General features: G+C 46.4%; 1 protein-coding gene across 1 annotated transcript in view; it reads right to left on the bottom strand.

Annotated features, from left to right (window-relative positions):
• PISD (phosphatidylserine decarboxylase) overlaps positions 1–6611 on the bottom strand; it is a 53882-nt gene extending 47271 nt beyond the window's left edge. The window contains exon 1 of the mRNA XM_007490442.2: positions 6469–6611. Within this exon, the coding sequence (XP_007490504.2) occupies positions 6469–6605 (137 nt within the window). The 5' untranslated portion in view covers positions 6606–6611. The remainder of the gene's footprint in view (positions 1–6468) is intronic.
• Positions 6612–15300: the final 8689 nt, after the last annotated feature.

Genomic DNA, 15300 nt, shown 5'->3' with positions numbered 1-15300 from the left:
AAGTGTCTGAGGCTGGATTTGAACCTAGGACCTCCTGTCTCTAGGCCTTGCTATTGCTATCCACTTGAGCCATTCAGCTGCCCGGCCGCCGCCGCCGCCGCCACCCCGCCACCCCGACACCCCCCCACCCCCGGCTCTTAAAGAGGTGAGGATTCTGAAAAGAGGCAGTTAGGTAGGACAGTGATAGTGCCCTGGGCTTGGAGTGAGGAAATTGTTGTCATTTGTGTCTGACTCTCCATGACCCCATTTGTGAAAATTTTTTTTTTAAATCCTGGAATGGTTTTGCCATTTCCTTCTTCAGCTCATTTTACTGATGAGGTACTCGAGGCAAATGGGGTTAATTGACTTGCTCGGACCCTACCTAGCTGAACTCAGGAACACCTGAGTTCAAATTCAGTCTCCTGGCTATGTGATCCTGGGCAAGTAACTTACTCTCTCCCTGGGGAGAAGAAGCCTCAGCTTCCTCAGCTGTTCAGAAAAAAAAAAGGAGGGGAGAGAGATGATAATAGCACTTCCCTCAGAATTGTGAGAATCAAATGTGATATTTATAAAGCATTTAGCACTGTGCCTGGCACACAGTAAGAACTTAATAAATATTTGCTCCCCCCCCCCTTTTGCCTTTATTAAGATGTGAATAGTTCTGATGGAACAAATTGTAGGCCTTTATGTTCCTCCTGGCTCTTGTGTTTCCATTTTGAAATATCTACTCAAGTCTGGTCTTTTCAACAGGAATGCTTGGTAACCCTTTATTTCATCAAAAAGAACTGAAGAATTATACTTGAGTTTTGCCAGATTAATTATGTTTGTTTACAAGTCTCCCTTTTCCCTTTTGGAATATCAGGTCCCACATTCTTCTTTCCTCTACTAGGGTAGCTGCTAAGTCTTACACCATCCTTACTGTGGCTCCTTGATACCTGCCTTCCTTTTTGCTTTGAGCTGGAAGCCCTGAACTTTGACCAGGATGCTTCTGGGTGACTTCGTTTTAGGAGAGAGGTGTAGATTTCCTATTTTCACTCTATCCTCTTGTACTAATCATTCTGGGCAATTTAAATTTATTTTCTTGGAATATAGTACCCAGGTATTTTGTTCATGATTTCCAGATGGTCCAATAGATAGCCTTAGATAATCTTTCCCATTTCCTGATTTCTAGGTCACTTGTTTTTTATATATTTCTTATTATTTTCTTTTTTGTCCTTGTTGTTTGACTTTAATATTTTTTTGTTATGTCATTGAGCCATCATTTTCCATTCTGGCCCATTCTAGTTTTCAGGGCATTCATTTTGGGGCAAGATTTCCTACTGTTGTTCTAATACATCAGTTCTTCTTGCTATTTTTAATCCTCAACTATTCTTTTTTGAATCTCTTATTTCTTCTCTTATTGGTCTGGCCCTGTGGCTATGACATTCTCTGCCCCCTCCTTCATTCCCCCCCCCCCCCAAGGATCTACTTGGACTTGCTATAAGGTTGCTTTCTTCCCAGGGGTTTAGTCACTGGGAGTCTCTTGGACCCAGGTATTACCTCCTATTTGGCATTTTCTTTGGATTGCTCATCTCCATAGCCTCATTGTTGGGGTTGGGGGCCTGAGTTTGGGTCAAGTTCCAGTCCTGCCCTCCTGAACAGTGTGGGCTGGCCCTGCCTGGTCCAGAGTATCATGTTCAAGACTAGGCCCCCCTCCCTCTTTAAGAACTGTTTGGCTTTGCCTCCTGCTATAGTTCAGGGCCAGGACTGCCTGGTTGCTAGGCTGAAATGAAGATGCCTAGATGCCACTCTGGGCTCCTCCTCTATTATGGCCAGAGCTCCAGGTTGCCCTACCTCTGAGGCCTTTATCTCCAGCTGTTATAGGGACTCCAGGGCCACTCTCACACTGAGTTCTGCCCAGGGCCCCTTCTCCCATTGCCATGGGGCTCTGGGCCCCTTTCTGAGCTCTGTGTGGGCCTTCCCCTCCCCTTCTCTTGCTATAGGGCCTGACTCTTGCCCCCAGGCTCTGGGTTACCCCTGAGCTGTGCTTTGCTAGGGCTCTTCTCCTACTATTAGACTGGGGCCATGCCCTTGATGGGTTCTTGCCAAAGGACTCCAGTGCCATTCCCTAGGTGGGACTCTGCCTGGGGCTTTCCACTGACCCCCAACTTGTCTATTTCAAAGTTTCCACAAGATTCTTCCATAGGGGATTCTCCTTATTCCTCTCTTCACTGGTCCATTGTTAAACCTCACCGACTGTTCCATAAACAAAGTACTCCTCTCAGCTCTGGGAATTCTGTCTGTCCGTTAGGCCTCAAATGCCCTCCCTCCCTCCCTCTGCAACTCTGAGTCCTGACCTCCCTGGCTTCCTTAAGTTCCAAGTAAAAATCCCACCTTCTACAGGATGCTACCTGCCCCTCCAGCCCCCTCAATTCCAGTGTCTTCCTTCTGTTAATTATGTTCTAGTTCTCCTGCTTAAAGCTTGTTTGTAACACATTTGTTTCACTGTTCCTTCCTTTAGATTGTGAGTACACAGTGCCTGGTACACAGCAGGGACTTAGTAAATGTTTATTGATTAATTCACTGGGGTGTCTGGGGGTTGTGGGCTCCTCTAGGTCCTAACATGCCACCCTCTGACTAATATCCCTCAGAATATAAAATCTCTCCCCTCCAAATCCTCCCCTCCTCTCTCCATCAAGGATGCTGCCATTCTTCCAGTCACTCAGGTCTTGTTCTTGACTCTTTCCTTCTATTCCCCACCAGTCAATCAGCTGCCAAGTTTCCTGACTCTACTTGGCCAACATCTCTTGTATCTGCCCCCTTCTTTCCATCCCATTGGCCTGTTTTGATGCCTTCCCGTCCTTCTGCACTATTAGAGCCTCCTAACTGACCTATGTCCAGTCTCTCCCATCTTGAATCCATCCTCTATAGCACTGCCTAATTGATATTCCCACAACATAGGTAGGTTCATGTTGTGTTCCTGCTCTAGAACCTGTCTGGCATTTAAAAGCCTTCAAAATCTGGATCTGGCCTACCTTTCTGAACTGATTTCATGCTATTCCCCACCATGGTCCACATGCCAATCCACCTGGGCTTCGTGCTCTTCCCTCACAAACACTTCCATGTGGGCACCTCTGAGATGGCCCCCTGCCTGCCTTGCTCTCCTTCTTCTTGGCCTGCACGTCTCGGAGTTCCTAGTTTCCTGACAGACTTGGCTCAGGCAGCCCCTTCTGCAAGAGGCCCCTCTTGGCCCTCCTGACTGGAAAGGCTTTCCTAGGCCGGGTTACGTTGTGCCTGCAAAGGTTTCTTTTGAGACTTTGTGGCCCAGGACCAGGGACTCGGGGGCTGGCAGGGTACAGACTGAGTTTATTTTGGCTGTCTCCCATGGTATGGCTAGCCCCGCTCCTCTTTGTGGGCTTTCCTGGGCACCTGTCCCCCTGGCAAGCTCCTCGAGGGCAGGGCCTTCTTGTCTGGGCATGTGTAACCTTAGCCCAAGGCACAGACCCTGACCCAGAGCAGTAACTGAATAAATGCACGGCGAGTCATAGCTGTTAAGAAATGGGAAGGCCTGGGAGGGACAAGAGTCCCGCCATTTTGCTTAGCTGGCTTGTTTTCTCAGGTAAAGTGCTCTGGGAGGGGGATGATCTTGTTCACTGGGAAGAGACAGCGATGCCAGAACAAAGCCCAGCCACTGTCACCGGGAATGGCAAAGACTGTTCCTAAGGCTCCTCTTTGCCTTGGGTCTGGCTCCCACAAACTTGGGCAAGAAGAGGTATGGGGCTGACCCCTGCTGGCAAGAGGGTGCACTGCACCCTGCTCCTACCACAGCCTAGTCTGGAGCCATTGCACCCCACAAACCTCCGGTACTGACACTGCCTGGCTTCGATCCACCTTTGGATCTGCACCTGGGGTCAGCCAGCCACTCAAGCACCTGCCATGGGCCAGGCACGTTGCTGAGCTCTGGAGACACCATCCCAACCCTCAAGGAGTTTCCAGTCTAGCACAGGAGACAACAAGCAGACAACTGAGTAAGCAACAAGTACCGGACAGGAGAAACTGAGGGCTGGCCTCACTCTCACTGAGATTAAGGAGGCCCAGAAAACACAGCGCCAGCTTTCTGAGCTGATGAGGCATTTCCAGGACCTTTAAAGGCCATCCAGTCTGGGCCCTTCATTTAAATAAGAGAAAGCTGAGACCCAGAAAGGATAAAGGACTTGTCCAACGTCACACAGAGACTAAGAGGCTACCCAAGATGTAACAGCAATCACCTTCAACTCAATATATGTGCCTACCATGGGCAGGCCTCGGCCAGGAGCTGCAACAATGAAAGCTGATGGCTCTCTCTTGACTCAGAACTCAATGGTCTCTCCACTCATCTATCACCCTCAAAAAAGGGCACCACAGCAATCACCTCGTCCATAGGAACACTGACAAACCACCACTCCAGTGGCTTCATGATGAAACCTGCTGCCCAAGGGACTCGGGGCACAGTGGGGCCTATATTGGGGAGGCAGACGGGGTAGGGGGTATAGCTAATGAGGGAATTTGTTTTGCTTCACTGTACATGACTGTATCAAGTTCTGTTTTTCTTGCTTTCTCTATGGAGGTGGGAATTGGAGAGAGGGAGAATTTGGAAATGAAAATAAAACTGAATTTAAAAATAATAAAGTGATGTTTCTTTTTGAAAAGAAAAGTTCAAGCCCTTCATTTTGCAGATTAGGAAAGTGAGGTTCAAAAAGGAACTAAGCCAGGATCACAAAACAACTCAGTGGCAGGATTGGGATTTTGACTCAGGTGTTTTGGAATCTAAACCACTGCACAGGGGGCAGCTGGGTAGCTCAGTGGATTGAGAGCCAGTCCTAGAGACGGGAGGTCCTAGGTTCAAATCTGGCCTCAGCCACTTCCCAGCTGGGTGACCCTGGGCAAGTCACTTGACCCCCATTGCCTAGCCCTTACCACTCTTCTGCCTTGGATCCAAGACGGAAGGTAAGGGTTTAAAAAAAAAAAAAAACCACTGCACAGAGCAGCTCAGAGCCAGAAGGAAGCTTAGATGTTAATTGCTATCACAACCCAAACCAGGAAATCACCTGGCACAAGATGGGGCCATAGAGGGATGGGGACAGGCATTGGCCCAACATCACACAGAGAATTAGGGCAGCCAGAATGCAGACCTCTTGTCTATGGCTCTTCTCACTGTACCATTTTCAGCCACAATTTAAAAGACAGGAAACAGTGCTGTGACTGGAGGAACAGAGGCTATCCCCAGATCCCCGGGGACCATAAGAGCTAGACATGTAAGGGACCTTTAAAGATCAACCCTTCCTTTTCCAAAGGAGCAAAAGAAGACCAAGAGAGGGGAAGTCATTTGCCCAATGTCAAGCACCAGGTAGTGGAGATAGAGCCAAGGACTCAAACCCAAGACATTTGATGAGAAATCTAATACTCCTGTCAAGTGAGTAATCCTGTGAGTAATACTCACAGAATGAAAGAGAACCACCAAAATCATCCAGTTCCCAAACTTCCTTTTGCAGGGGCAGCTAGGTGGCCCAGTGGATGGAGTGTCAGGCCTGGAGATGGGAGGTCCTGGGTTCCAGTTTGGCCTCAAACACTTCCTAGCTATGTGACCTTGGTTAAGTCACTTAACCCCCATTGCCTGGTTCTCATTGCTTTTCTACCTTAGAACTGAAGCAGAATTGATTCTAAAACAGAAGGTAAGGGTTTTTTAAAAAATCACATCAAAAATGGAAGATGGGATGACAGCGTTAGAAGGCAAGCCCAAACCCTTCAGAAGGTGAAACTGAGGTAGCACTGAGAGGCAAGGGGCCAGACTGACTCATTGTCACAGGCTCTGAAAGGGTTCTAACCTGGGGTTTCTGACTCTGAATCTTACCCTACACTTTCCTCAGACACCAGTCTCTGAGAACTGACCATTCGACCTCGCCTGATTTGTTTTAACCCTCTTCCTTCCGCCTTAGAATCAATACTACCAATATGGGTTCCAAGGAAGAAAACCCGTAAAGGCTCAGCCCAGGGTCACCCAGCTGAGAAGTGTCTGAGGTCAAATTTGAACCCAGGACCTCCCGTCTCTCTACCCCAGGGCCACCTGGACGCCTCCAACCCTTAGCGTGAAAGGGGGCCTGAGGCAGCCTCGGCAGTTTCGGACCTGTCACCCGGGAGATGGGCGGGGTGGGTGTCAAGGTTCTGGGAACCCTGGCAGCCCCAGCCTCTGCTACGTGTCAGAGATGGGTAAATTGAGGCATCGCAGAGCAGTCTGAGCCTCCCACCAAGTTATGGCCGGGGGCAAGGAAGCCCCCGAAAATCCGAGGATCTAGCGATCTCCTTCCCGGGGTCCCACAGCGCCTGGGGGCGGGCTCTGGGGATTCCCAGCAGTTCCTAGTCCCGCCCCCCACGTGTCTTGGAGGAGAAAATTGAGACAGCGTGGCTGCTCAGGCTCCCCGTTCTGCCCCCGCCAGCCACACTCTGGCTCCCGCGCTCCCGGCCCGAGCTCACCTGCTAGTCCTCGGCGCGGCCCCGCGGCTCAGCCCGGTCACCACTTGCCTCACGGACGCCGCCATCTTGTTCACTCCCTCCTCAGCTGGCCGCTTGACTTTCGTCACGCAGCGCGACGCGACGCACAATGACGTCATGCGGCGGCGCCCTCACCACGGCCAATGAGGCAGCACTTCGTGTGGGGGCGAGTCGCGGGCAGGGCGGGGGCGTGGTCGAGTACGAGCACTCCGAGGAGGCACCTGGTGGGCTCCGGGGCTGGGCGGAGCAGGAGGAGGAGGAGGAGGAGGAGGAGGAGGGGATTCCTCCGCGTGCACTTGGGCTCCCGGGTGGGTGTACCCTCCTCTCCCCTAGCCCGTCTGGAACTTCTCCGAGGGCAGTTCCACTTGGCGCCAGGACACCGCGAGCGCAGACTAGCTACTAGTTGATGGGCTGTGGCCCCACGCCGGACAATCGCGTCTTGGCTCCCGGCAAAGGCCCGAGCGCCGGGGCAGCTCTGACACTACCGTACCGGGAAGCGGCTTATCTCTTCTCTAAGCGAAGCCGGGAGGCCTCGCCCGCCGCCCTCCGGAACCGGGCTCCTCGGGGCCGGAATACGCCTTTCATGTGGCGCTGGGTCACTCCCGAATCATTATTTTATTTTGTCCTGCAGTCGATATGGTTCCAAGAGAGCGATGGGCTAGACAGTCAGGGTTAAGTGACTTGCCCAAGGTCACACAGCTAGGAAGTATCTGAGGACACATTTGAACCCAGGACCTCCCGGACCATATTCTCAATCCATTGAGCAACCCAGCTGCCCCTTTGGGATCATTTTTAAAACCACACCTGACAAATGGATTCCCCAGCCTGGCTTCAAAAGCTTGGCTAACCGGGGCACTTACTGCCCCCAAGCAGCCCATACCACTTTGGGACAGCTCTGATTTCCTGAAATCAACACCTACTAATCCAATTGTTCCAGATTCCAAGCAACAATTTTGGACCTCCAGATTCCGAGAAAGAACAAGACAGTCCTTTGGATATCAGAAGGCAGTTATCCTATTTCCCCAGAGTCTTGTCTAGTCCAAGCCAAACACCCCCAGTTCCATTATTTGAAACAAAAACTGGAGACCTGAGGATGTCAGCCCCTGCACAGAACGGGCACTTTTAAATGATTGTTGACTGACTAAAAGGTTCAACCTTTCATGGAAACAGAACCTTGAAACATCTCTAACACAAAACATCTGATGCCTGGGTAAAAGACTGGGGCCATCTAACCTCTGCTGGAGACCTCCAATGAAGAAGAGTTTGCTCCATCCAGTGCCAAGCTGTTTTTGGACAGCTCCAGTTCTTAGAATACTGACAGCAAGCCAGTGTCAGCTTCCTGTAATTCCAGCCCCCTAGTTCTCCCCTTCATAACCTAGCCTATCTCCCACCTTCCTCCTACATGTATTCTTTGATCCAGTGCCTGCTGACCTCTTAATGTTCCTCAAACAAGATACTAAAACAATATCCTGACTCTGGGCATTTTTCCTCCCTCCCTTCCTTCCTTCCTTCCTTCCTTCCTTCCTTCCTTCCTTCCTTCCTTCCTTCCTTCCTTCCTTCCTTCCTTCCTTCCTTCCTCCCTCCCTCCCTCCCTCCCTCCCTCCCTCCCTCCCTTCCTTCCTTCCTTCCTTCCTTCCTTCCTTCCTTCCTTCCTTCCTTCCTTCCTTCCTTCCTTCCTTCCTTCCTTCCTTCCTTCCTTCCTTCCTTCCTTCCTTCCTTCCTTCCTTCTTTCCTTCTTTCCTTCCTTCCTTCCTCTCTTAGCATCAATACTATGTTTTAGTTCCAAAGCAGAAGAATAGTAAGGACTAAGTAGCTAGGGTTAAGTGATTTATCCACTGCCACACAGCTAGGAAATGTCTAAATTCAGATTTGAATCCAGGACCTCCTGGCTCTCTAAGCCACCTATCTACCCCATAATGAGTTACATTTTTATTTTTTATCTTTATTTTATTTTAATAACAAATTTACACATCAGTTTTGCAAATTTATATGATACATGTTCCTTTCTCCCTCCTTCCCTTCCCCCTTCCAGAGTTGAGAAGCAATTCAATCTGGATTGTACATGGATTATCAATGAGTTATGCTTCATCCATTCATTTGAATGAACTTGGAAGAGTCCTCACTGTGTGTGTAGGTAAAGGGAAACCTGGAAAGGTTCTTTGGCAATGGTTCTCTCTTTAAAAGAATCCCCTCTCCAGGGACAGCTAGGCAGCACAGTGGATGGAATCCCAGACTTAGAGTCAAGAGTACCTGGCTTGAAATCTGGCCTCAGATACTTCCTAGTTGTGTGACCCTGAGCAAGTCACTTAACTCCAATTACCTAGCTTTTGCTGCTCTTCTACCTTAGAACTGATATTAAGACAGAAAATAAGGGTTAAAAAATAAAAGAATGCCCTCTCCTAAAATTGATAGAGCAGCAGCTCCCTGAAGCAGTGGCCAATATTTTATCTTATTTTTATCTTTTGACATTAGTTTCATTTCCAAACAATCTCTCCCTCTCTCTTCTACCTGGAGAGGGATTCTTGGTAATAATGTTTTGTTTTGTTTTTAAAGAGGGGCAGGAAAGGCAGTTCAGCAAAAGGAACCAGCACATCACCTATGGCTGACAGTCTGATGTAGCACCCCACCCAGAGGCTCCCTCCTTGGCAAAAAAGGGAGAAAGGAGTATTTTCCCTTCTCTTCTCTGGGGGGTCAAACCTAGTTATGATAATTAGACAGCAACCAGCCTCATCTTTTTGTTCAGAAGACCAAATGCTTAAAGCTGTAATGAACATCATCAGCCACTCAGCCGGGTCACAAAGAAAAGAAATCACCATTCTGCCATCCCCACTAAGTAGTCACCAGCTTCTGCCTGAAAACCTCAAAGGAGGGCCACATACCCACCATATTTAAAGGCAGCTTGTTTACTCTGGGACAGCTCCCAGTGTCAGAGAAGTTTTCTGGTCCTCAGTTAGCCTTTTTTATTTTTTTTAAACCCTTACTCTCCAATCAATACTGGGTATTGGTTCTAAGGTGGAAGAATGGTAAGGGTTAGGCAATGGGGATTAAGTGACTTGCCCAGGGTCACACAGCTGGGAAGTGTCTGAGGCCAGATTTGAACCTAGGACCTCCTGTCTCTAGGCCTAGCTCTCAATTCACTGAGGCACCCAGCTGCCCCCCTCAGTTGGCCTTTTTACAACTTCCGGCCATTTGTTTTTGTTGTGCGCTTATTCTGCTCATCCTGTAGATGATAGGTAGCTAGAGGAGGTGGCACAGTGGACAAAGTGCCAGGACTGGAGTCAGAAAGACTCTTCTTCCTGAGTTTAGATCTGGCCTTAGATACTTGCTAGCTGTGTAATCCTGGTAAGTCATGTAACCCTGTTGGCCTCAGTTTCCTCATTTGTAAAATGAATTGGAAAAGGAAATGACAAACCACTCTAGTATCTTTGCCAGGAAAATCCAACAAGGAGTTGGACATGATTGAAAACAACTGAACATCATCAATGCCAAATCAACAAGTCTTAAAAGCACTGACCTATAAAAAAAAATTTTTAAAAATTTGAGAAGTTCTCATCCAATATAGTGGTTGCCATTAACTGTAACAGTTAAATTAGTCTCTTGTAATAAAAGGTATTATATTAAAAAAAAAAAAAGCACTGACCTAAGAGCTGGATGTCCCCCTTCTGTCCTTCTCACTCTTGGTTCCAGAAGATAGTGACTCATAGCAACACCACAGCTGGCAAACACTTACCCTTCTCTTTGGAACAAATGACTAAGAAACAAAAAGAGCATCCTCTGTCAGTGGGCTGGACTGGACCGGCTTGTGAATCCATTGAATTGGATCATGGTCCAAGATATAGGTCTTTGAGAATAGCAGGAGATACTTTATTAGACATTTTGCTAAAACCTAACACTTCCTCTATAGCCTCTCCTTTTAATTTCCCATTTATGCTGTCTAGAGTTTGGCCAGAACTGTTTGCTTGTTGTCTCTCCCATTAGATCATAAGCTTCTTGAGGGCAGGAACTATGCTTTGCCTCTTTTTGTATCCAAAGTACTTAGTCCAGTGCCTAGCACATAGTAGGTACTTAATGTGTATTAAGGGGCATCTAGGTGGCTCAGCGGATGGAGAGCCAGACCTGGAGATAGAAGGTCCTGTGTTCAAATGTGACTCCAGATACTTCCTAGTCGTGTGATCCTGGGCACTTAACCCTAATTGCCTAGCCCATATTGATGCTTAGTTTCAATTCTAAGACATGAGGTAAGAGTTTAATAAATAAAATAAAATAAACGTGCGTTGACTGACTGGCTGACTGACATGACAATCCTCCAAATACTTGAAGATAGAAATCATATCCCTCCTCAGCCTTCTCTTCTCCATGTTAATGGCACAAATTCAAGGCTCTTCACCATCCTGGTTGTCTTCCTCCACCCTGATATTCTCCCAATTTCAACGACCTTCATTAACCTCGGTGCTCAGATGAACACCAGACTCCGAATTTTTAATCTGTCTAGGGCAAGGGGACCATGACCCCCTAGTCTTAGAAGTTCTGCCCCTGTTAATGCCACCCAAGATCTCATTCACTTTTTTGGCTGTGCCATCAGCCAAACCTTCCAACTTCTCAGATCTTTTCAGAACCATTGCTGTCTCTCTTTGTCTCCTGATTTTATCATCATGAAGTTGGTTGATCCCCAAGCACAAGACTTTACATGATCTCTGTTGAATTTTATCTTATATTATTTTATCTACTTTATCTAGCCTGTCAAAGACTCTTGGACCCTGACAGTCATCCACTGTATGAGCTACCTATCCCGGTTCTTCATCATCTGCACATTTTATGAGCATGCCACCCATCACTTTCATGCACCACACCTTGTTTGGCCATTCCTCAATGGGTAGGAACCTTCTTTGTTCAGCCATCATTAATTCCCCCCAAAAGAGCAGACAATTGCCTGAGGTATTTCTGTGAGTCATCACTATATTGAACCAAGAATAAGAAGTACAGATTAAGGCATGTCTCTGAGCTGAGACATGCCCAAGAGGGGATGGTCAGAAGCCAATTATTAACTAGAAGATGAATCCAATTAGTGTTGGAAAAACATTTATTCTCTGACTTCATCATGCCCTGGTTACAGCTGGGGATGATTCTTTTTTAAAGATATTTTATTTTACCAATTACATGTAAAAACAATTTTCCACATAAGTTTTCTGAAGTTAGAAGATCCAAATCATCTCCTTTCCTCCCTCTTCCCATTTTTTTGCATTTATTATCATGCAAAAACATTTCCATATTGGCCATTGTTGTAAGATAAAAATCCTATAAAACCAAAATCCCATAATAAAACCATAAATAAACTCATGTAAAAAACAATATACTTTGATCTGCACCTGACTCCAAAAGTTCTTTCTCTGGCGGTAGAGAGCATTCTTTGTCAGAAGTCCTTCAGAACCGTACTGGACCATTGTATTGTGGAGAGGAGTTGTCCTGAGCCAAGATGGTGGAGTAGAAGCAGGGAAGCATGAAATCGCCATGAGAATCCTCCCCAACCAATCTTAAAATAACAGCACAAAACAAGAGAAGCGAAGTCTGTCAGAGTTGATCATCCTACAATATTGCAGTTACTGTGGGCAATGTCCTCCTGGTTCTGCTTATTTCTCTCTGTATCAGTTCATGTAGCTCTTTTGGCTAGGGATGATTCTTAGAAGATCTATATTAAAGGAAGAATCAAGGACAAGTTGTCTAGGAGGGATATAAGAGCACAGCATCATCTGAAGACCAAGGAAGAGAAAAGCTGAGGCTTGTCAGGGAATCTAAGGGTCACAACAGAGAACTTTTCAAAGCTGTCTTGAGGAAAAAGAAGAGGTTCAAAAGAATAAAACTACTGCCTGGGGAGTAGGGCATACTGATCATTTCTAAGAGACAAATTACAGAGATGTCCAGGTCTTATATGGCTTCTATTGTTGCACCTTCGGATAGATCAAGGCTGGGCAACAGAGAGTTGGTGTTCAGTCAATCAGTCAAATCTTGAAGCATTTGCTAAAGTCCCTATTATGTGCCAGACACTATCCTCAGGGATCTTTAGTGTCTGAGGTTGAAGATACCAAGTCCATCCACTGCTTCCCAGGTCATCTCCAACCACCCTGACTTTTGTCTTGCCACTGGACTTCAGTGATTCTGGAAGAAAGTGAGGCTCACAGCTGAGTCACTCTCTTTCCTAAATCCAAATTATGTGTTGGTCAAGCAGGTACCCTATAATGTCATTGATCCTCTTCAAAAAATGAAGGATGGGGGGCAGGCCCTGATTGAAAGTAAGGCCTAGAGACGGGAGGTCCTGGGTTCAAATCTGGCCTCAGACACTTCCCAGCTGTGTGACCCTGGGCAAGTCATTTACCCCCATTGCCTAGCCCTTACCACTCTTCTGTCTTGGAGCCAATACACAGTATTGACTCCAAGATGGAAGGTAAGGGTTGTTGTTTTTTTAAATAAAGGACGAACAATAATCTTCAAGGATATAATGAGACAGTCTGCCAACAAACATAGTTCAACAGAAAGAGTGTTGACTCTGGAGTCAAAGACCCTGTGTTCAAATTCCACCCCTCACACTTACTTTCTCTGTGATCGTGGGCAAATCAATTCCCCTCGAGCCTTGGTTTCCTCATCTGTGAAATGAGGAGGGTAGGGCCATGCCACCCAGCCTCTGAGGTTCCCTCCAGTTAGCATCCTAAATAATAATAATAATAATAATAGGGGGCAGCTGGGTAGCACAGGTCTGGGGATGGGAGGTCCTGGTCTGGACCTCAAATCTGACCTCAGACACTTCCCAGCTGTGTGACCCTGGGCAAGTCACTTATGCCCCATTGCTTAGCCCTTACCACTCTTCTGCCTTGGAACCAATACACAGTATTGATTTCAAGACAGAAGGTAAGGATTTAAAAAATAACAATAATAATAAGCACCTATTGTGTAATAGGCATAAAATATACAAAGACAAGAATAAAATTCTTACGGAAATAATCAGTGTGGTGGTAGTAGGTAGTAGTAGTAATGATAATTGTATTGGTGGTATGATTCTATGATAATATGACAGGAATAGTAGTAGTTGTTGTTGTTATAATAGTAGTGGTGGTGGGAGTGGCGGTAGTAATAGTAGTAGTATCAATACCCTCAAACTGAAGAAGAATCAATGTCATGTTGTTCAAGAAAAAGGGTCATAGAATAGTAAAATCTACAAACTATTAACCAATCACCTTGACTATACCTTCTGAGAAAATTCTAGAAGAGCTCATTAAAGAAATTGTTCCAAAATATCTAGAAAAGGAAGCAGTGAACTTGTAGAGGAGGGGTGTGTTTGTGGGATAAGTTAGATCTAACAGCATTCTCATACTCTCCTTGTAGAGAAGATGGAGAAATGTAAGCTGAACATTTCTATAATTAGGTAGATTTGGGACTAGTTGGATGGCAAGATGCAAAGTATAGTCATTGCTGGTTCAGTGTTGATCTACCAAGAGTTCTCCAGTGGAGTACTTCAAGGATGCTTGCTATTACAGTTTTGTCAATGACTTGAACAGAGGAATAGATGGCATGAAAAGGCTTGGCCAAAGTCCTGCTGTCTTCCATTCTCCCCAACTTCCTCTTCAGAAGGATCATGATGAAGAGTGTAAGCTCTAGCCTTCACTGCCAGTGCCTCACAAACTATATCATCCCTCAGGTCCCTGAGGGCCTAAGCTGCCCCTTTTCTACTGCCATCAACTGAAGCCCCCACCAACTATGTTACTCCTATTGTTGGGGGTCAGTTTCAAGCACCCCAATCCATTTAACCACTTAACCACCAACTGGCTTTTACAAAGGGATATTTACTTCAAAGATATAGCAAGAACAAACATTTTTCCCATTACCTTCTGGGCAGATTCTTTTACCTTGGTCTCTGAGAGAGTAGGCTTTAAACCTTAGCTCAGGACCTACATAGTGTGATTGTGGCTAGTCCACACCCAAAGAGAGCATCATTGTTCCCTAAGTCCTGGTCTCAGCCATTGAAGGCCTAAGTGCAGAAGGTTACTCTTTGGGGTATCAGTTCTAAACTGGATGCTTAGAACCCAACCCCAAGTCAGCCTGGAATCCAGGCTCTTGGAAAGAATGTAATCCCTTAAAGAGGCTTTCTAGACACCTGATTTTAGGAAACCAAAACAGATTGGTGATATCAAATCAAATTTTCAGATGGCACAGACCTGGGAGGGATAGCTAGAACACAGCCAACAGTATTGGAATCCAAAAAGTTCTTGACAGACTCTAGCAACTAGATGAATTATTTAATGAGATGAAATTCAAAAGGGATAGATGTAAAGTCTTACATTTGGGTTAAAAAAATCAACTTCATTTTTATAATATGAGAGACTAAATGGTTAGCAGTGTAAAAAGAAATTCTTTAATTTAATGAGGAATCTGAAGATCCTCTTACCATAGAGATGTGTAGGGATTAACCAGCCCACAGTGACAGGAAGTAGAAACAGGGAGTCCCCTGATGAGCCAGTGTCAGTTGTAGGCTGTCAGTTGTTGACATTTAAGGCTGGTAGTTGGTTGGTCAGTTGAGAAGAGTGAGGGCTGCTGGGTGTGAGTTGGTCATAGGGAGTTGGTTTATGGTAGTGTGGGTTGGCATTTAGTTGCTGCTATATAAAGGCGGGCCTGAGCTTACTGAGGGGACTTTTTGGCTTTAGTTTTTAGAGGGCTTTTTGACTCTGGATCTTGAGGAATCAGGAGTCTGTTTCTGAGGCAAGGGGTGACTGGGAGTTAAACACTGGTAGTTGAAGGATAAAACTTATTTAAGAAGGTTGTGGATGG

The sequence above is a fragment of the Monodelphis domestica genome, chromosome 3 (assembly GCF_027887165.1).
Source record: "Monodelphis domestica isolate mMonDom1 chromosome 3, mMonDom1.pri, whole genome shotgun sequence".
Classification (NCBI taxonomy): domain Eukaryota; kingdom Metazoa; phylum Chordata; class Mammalia; order Didelphimorphia; family Didelphidae; genus Monodelphis; species Monodelphis domestica.
Note: the sequence above shows the minus strand (reverse complement) of the source record. Positions and strands in the feature narration are given on the sequence as shown.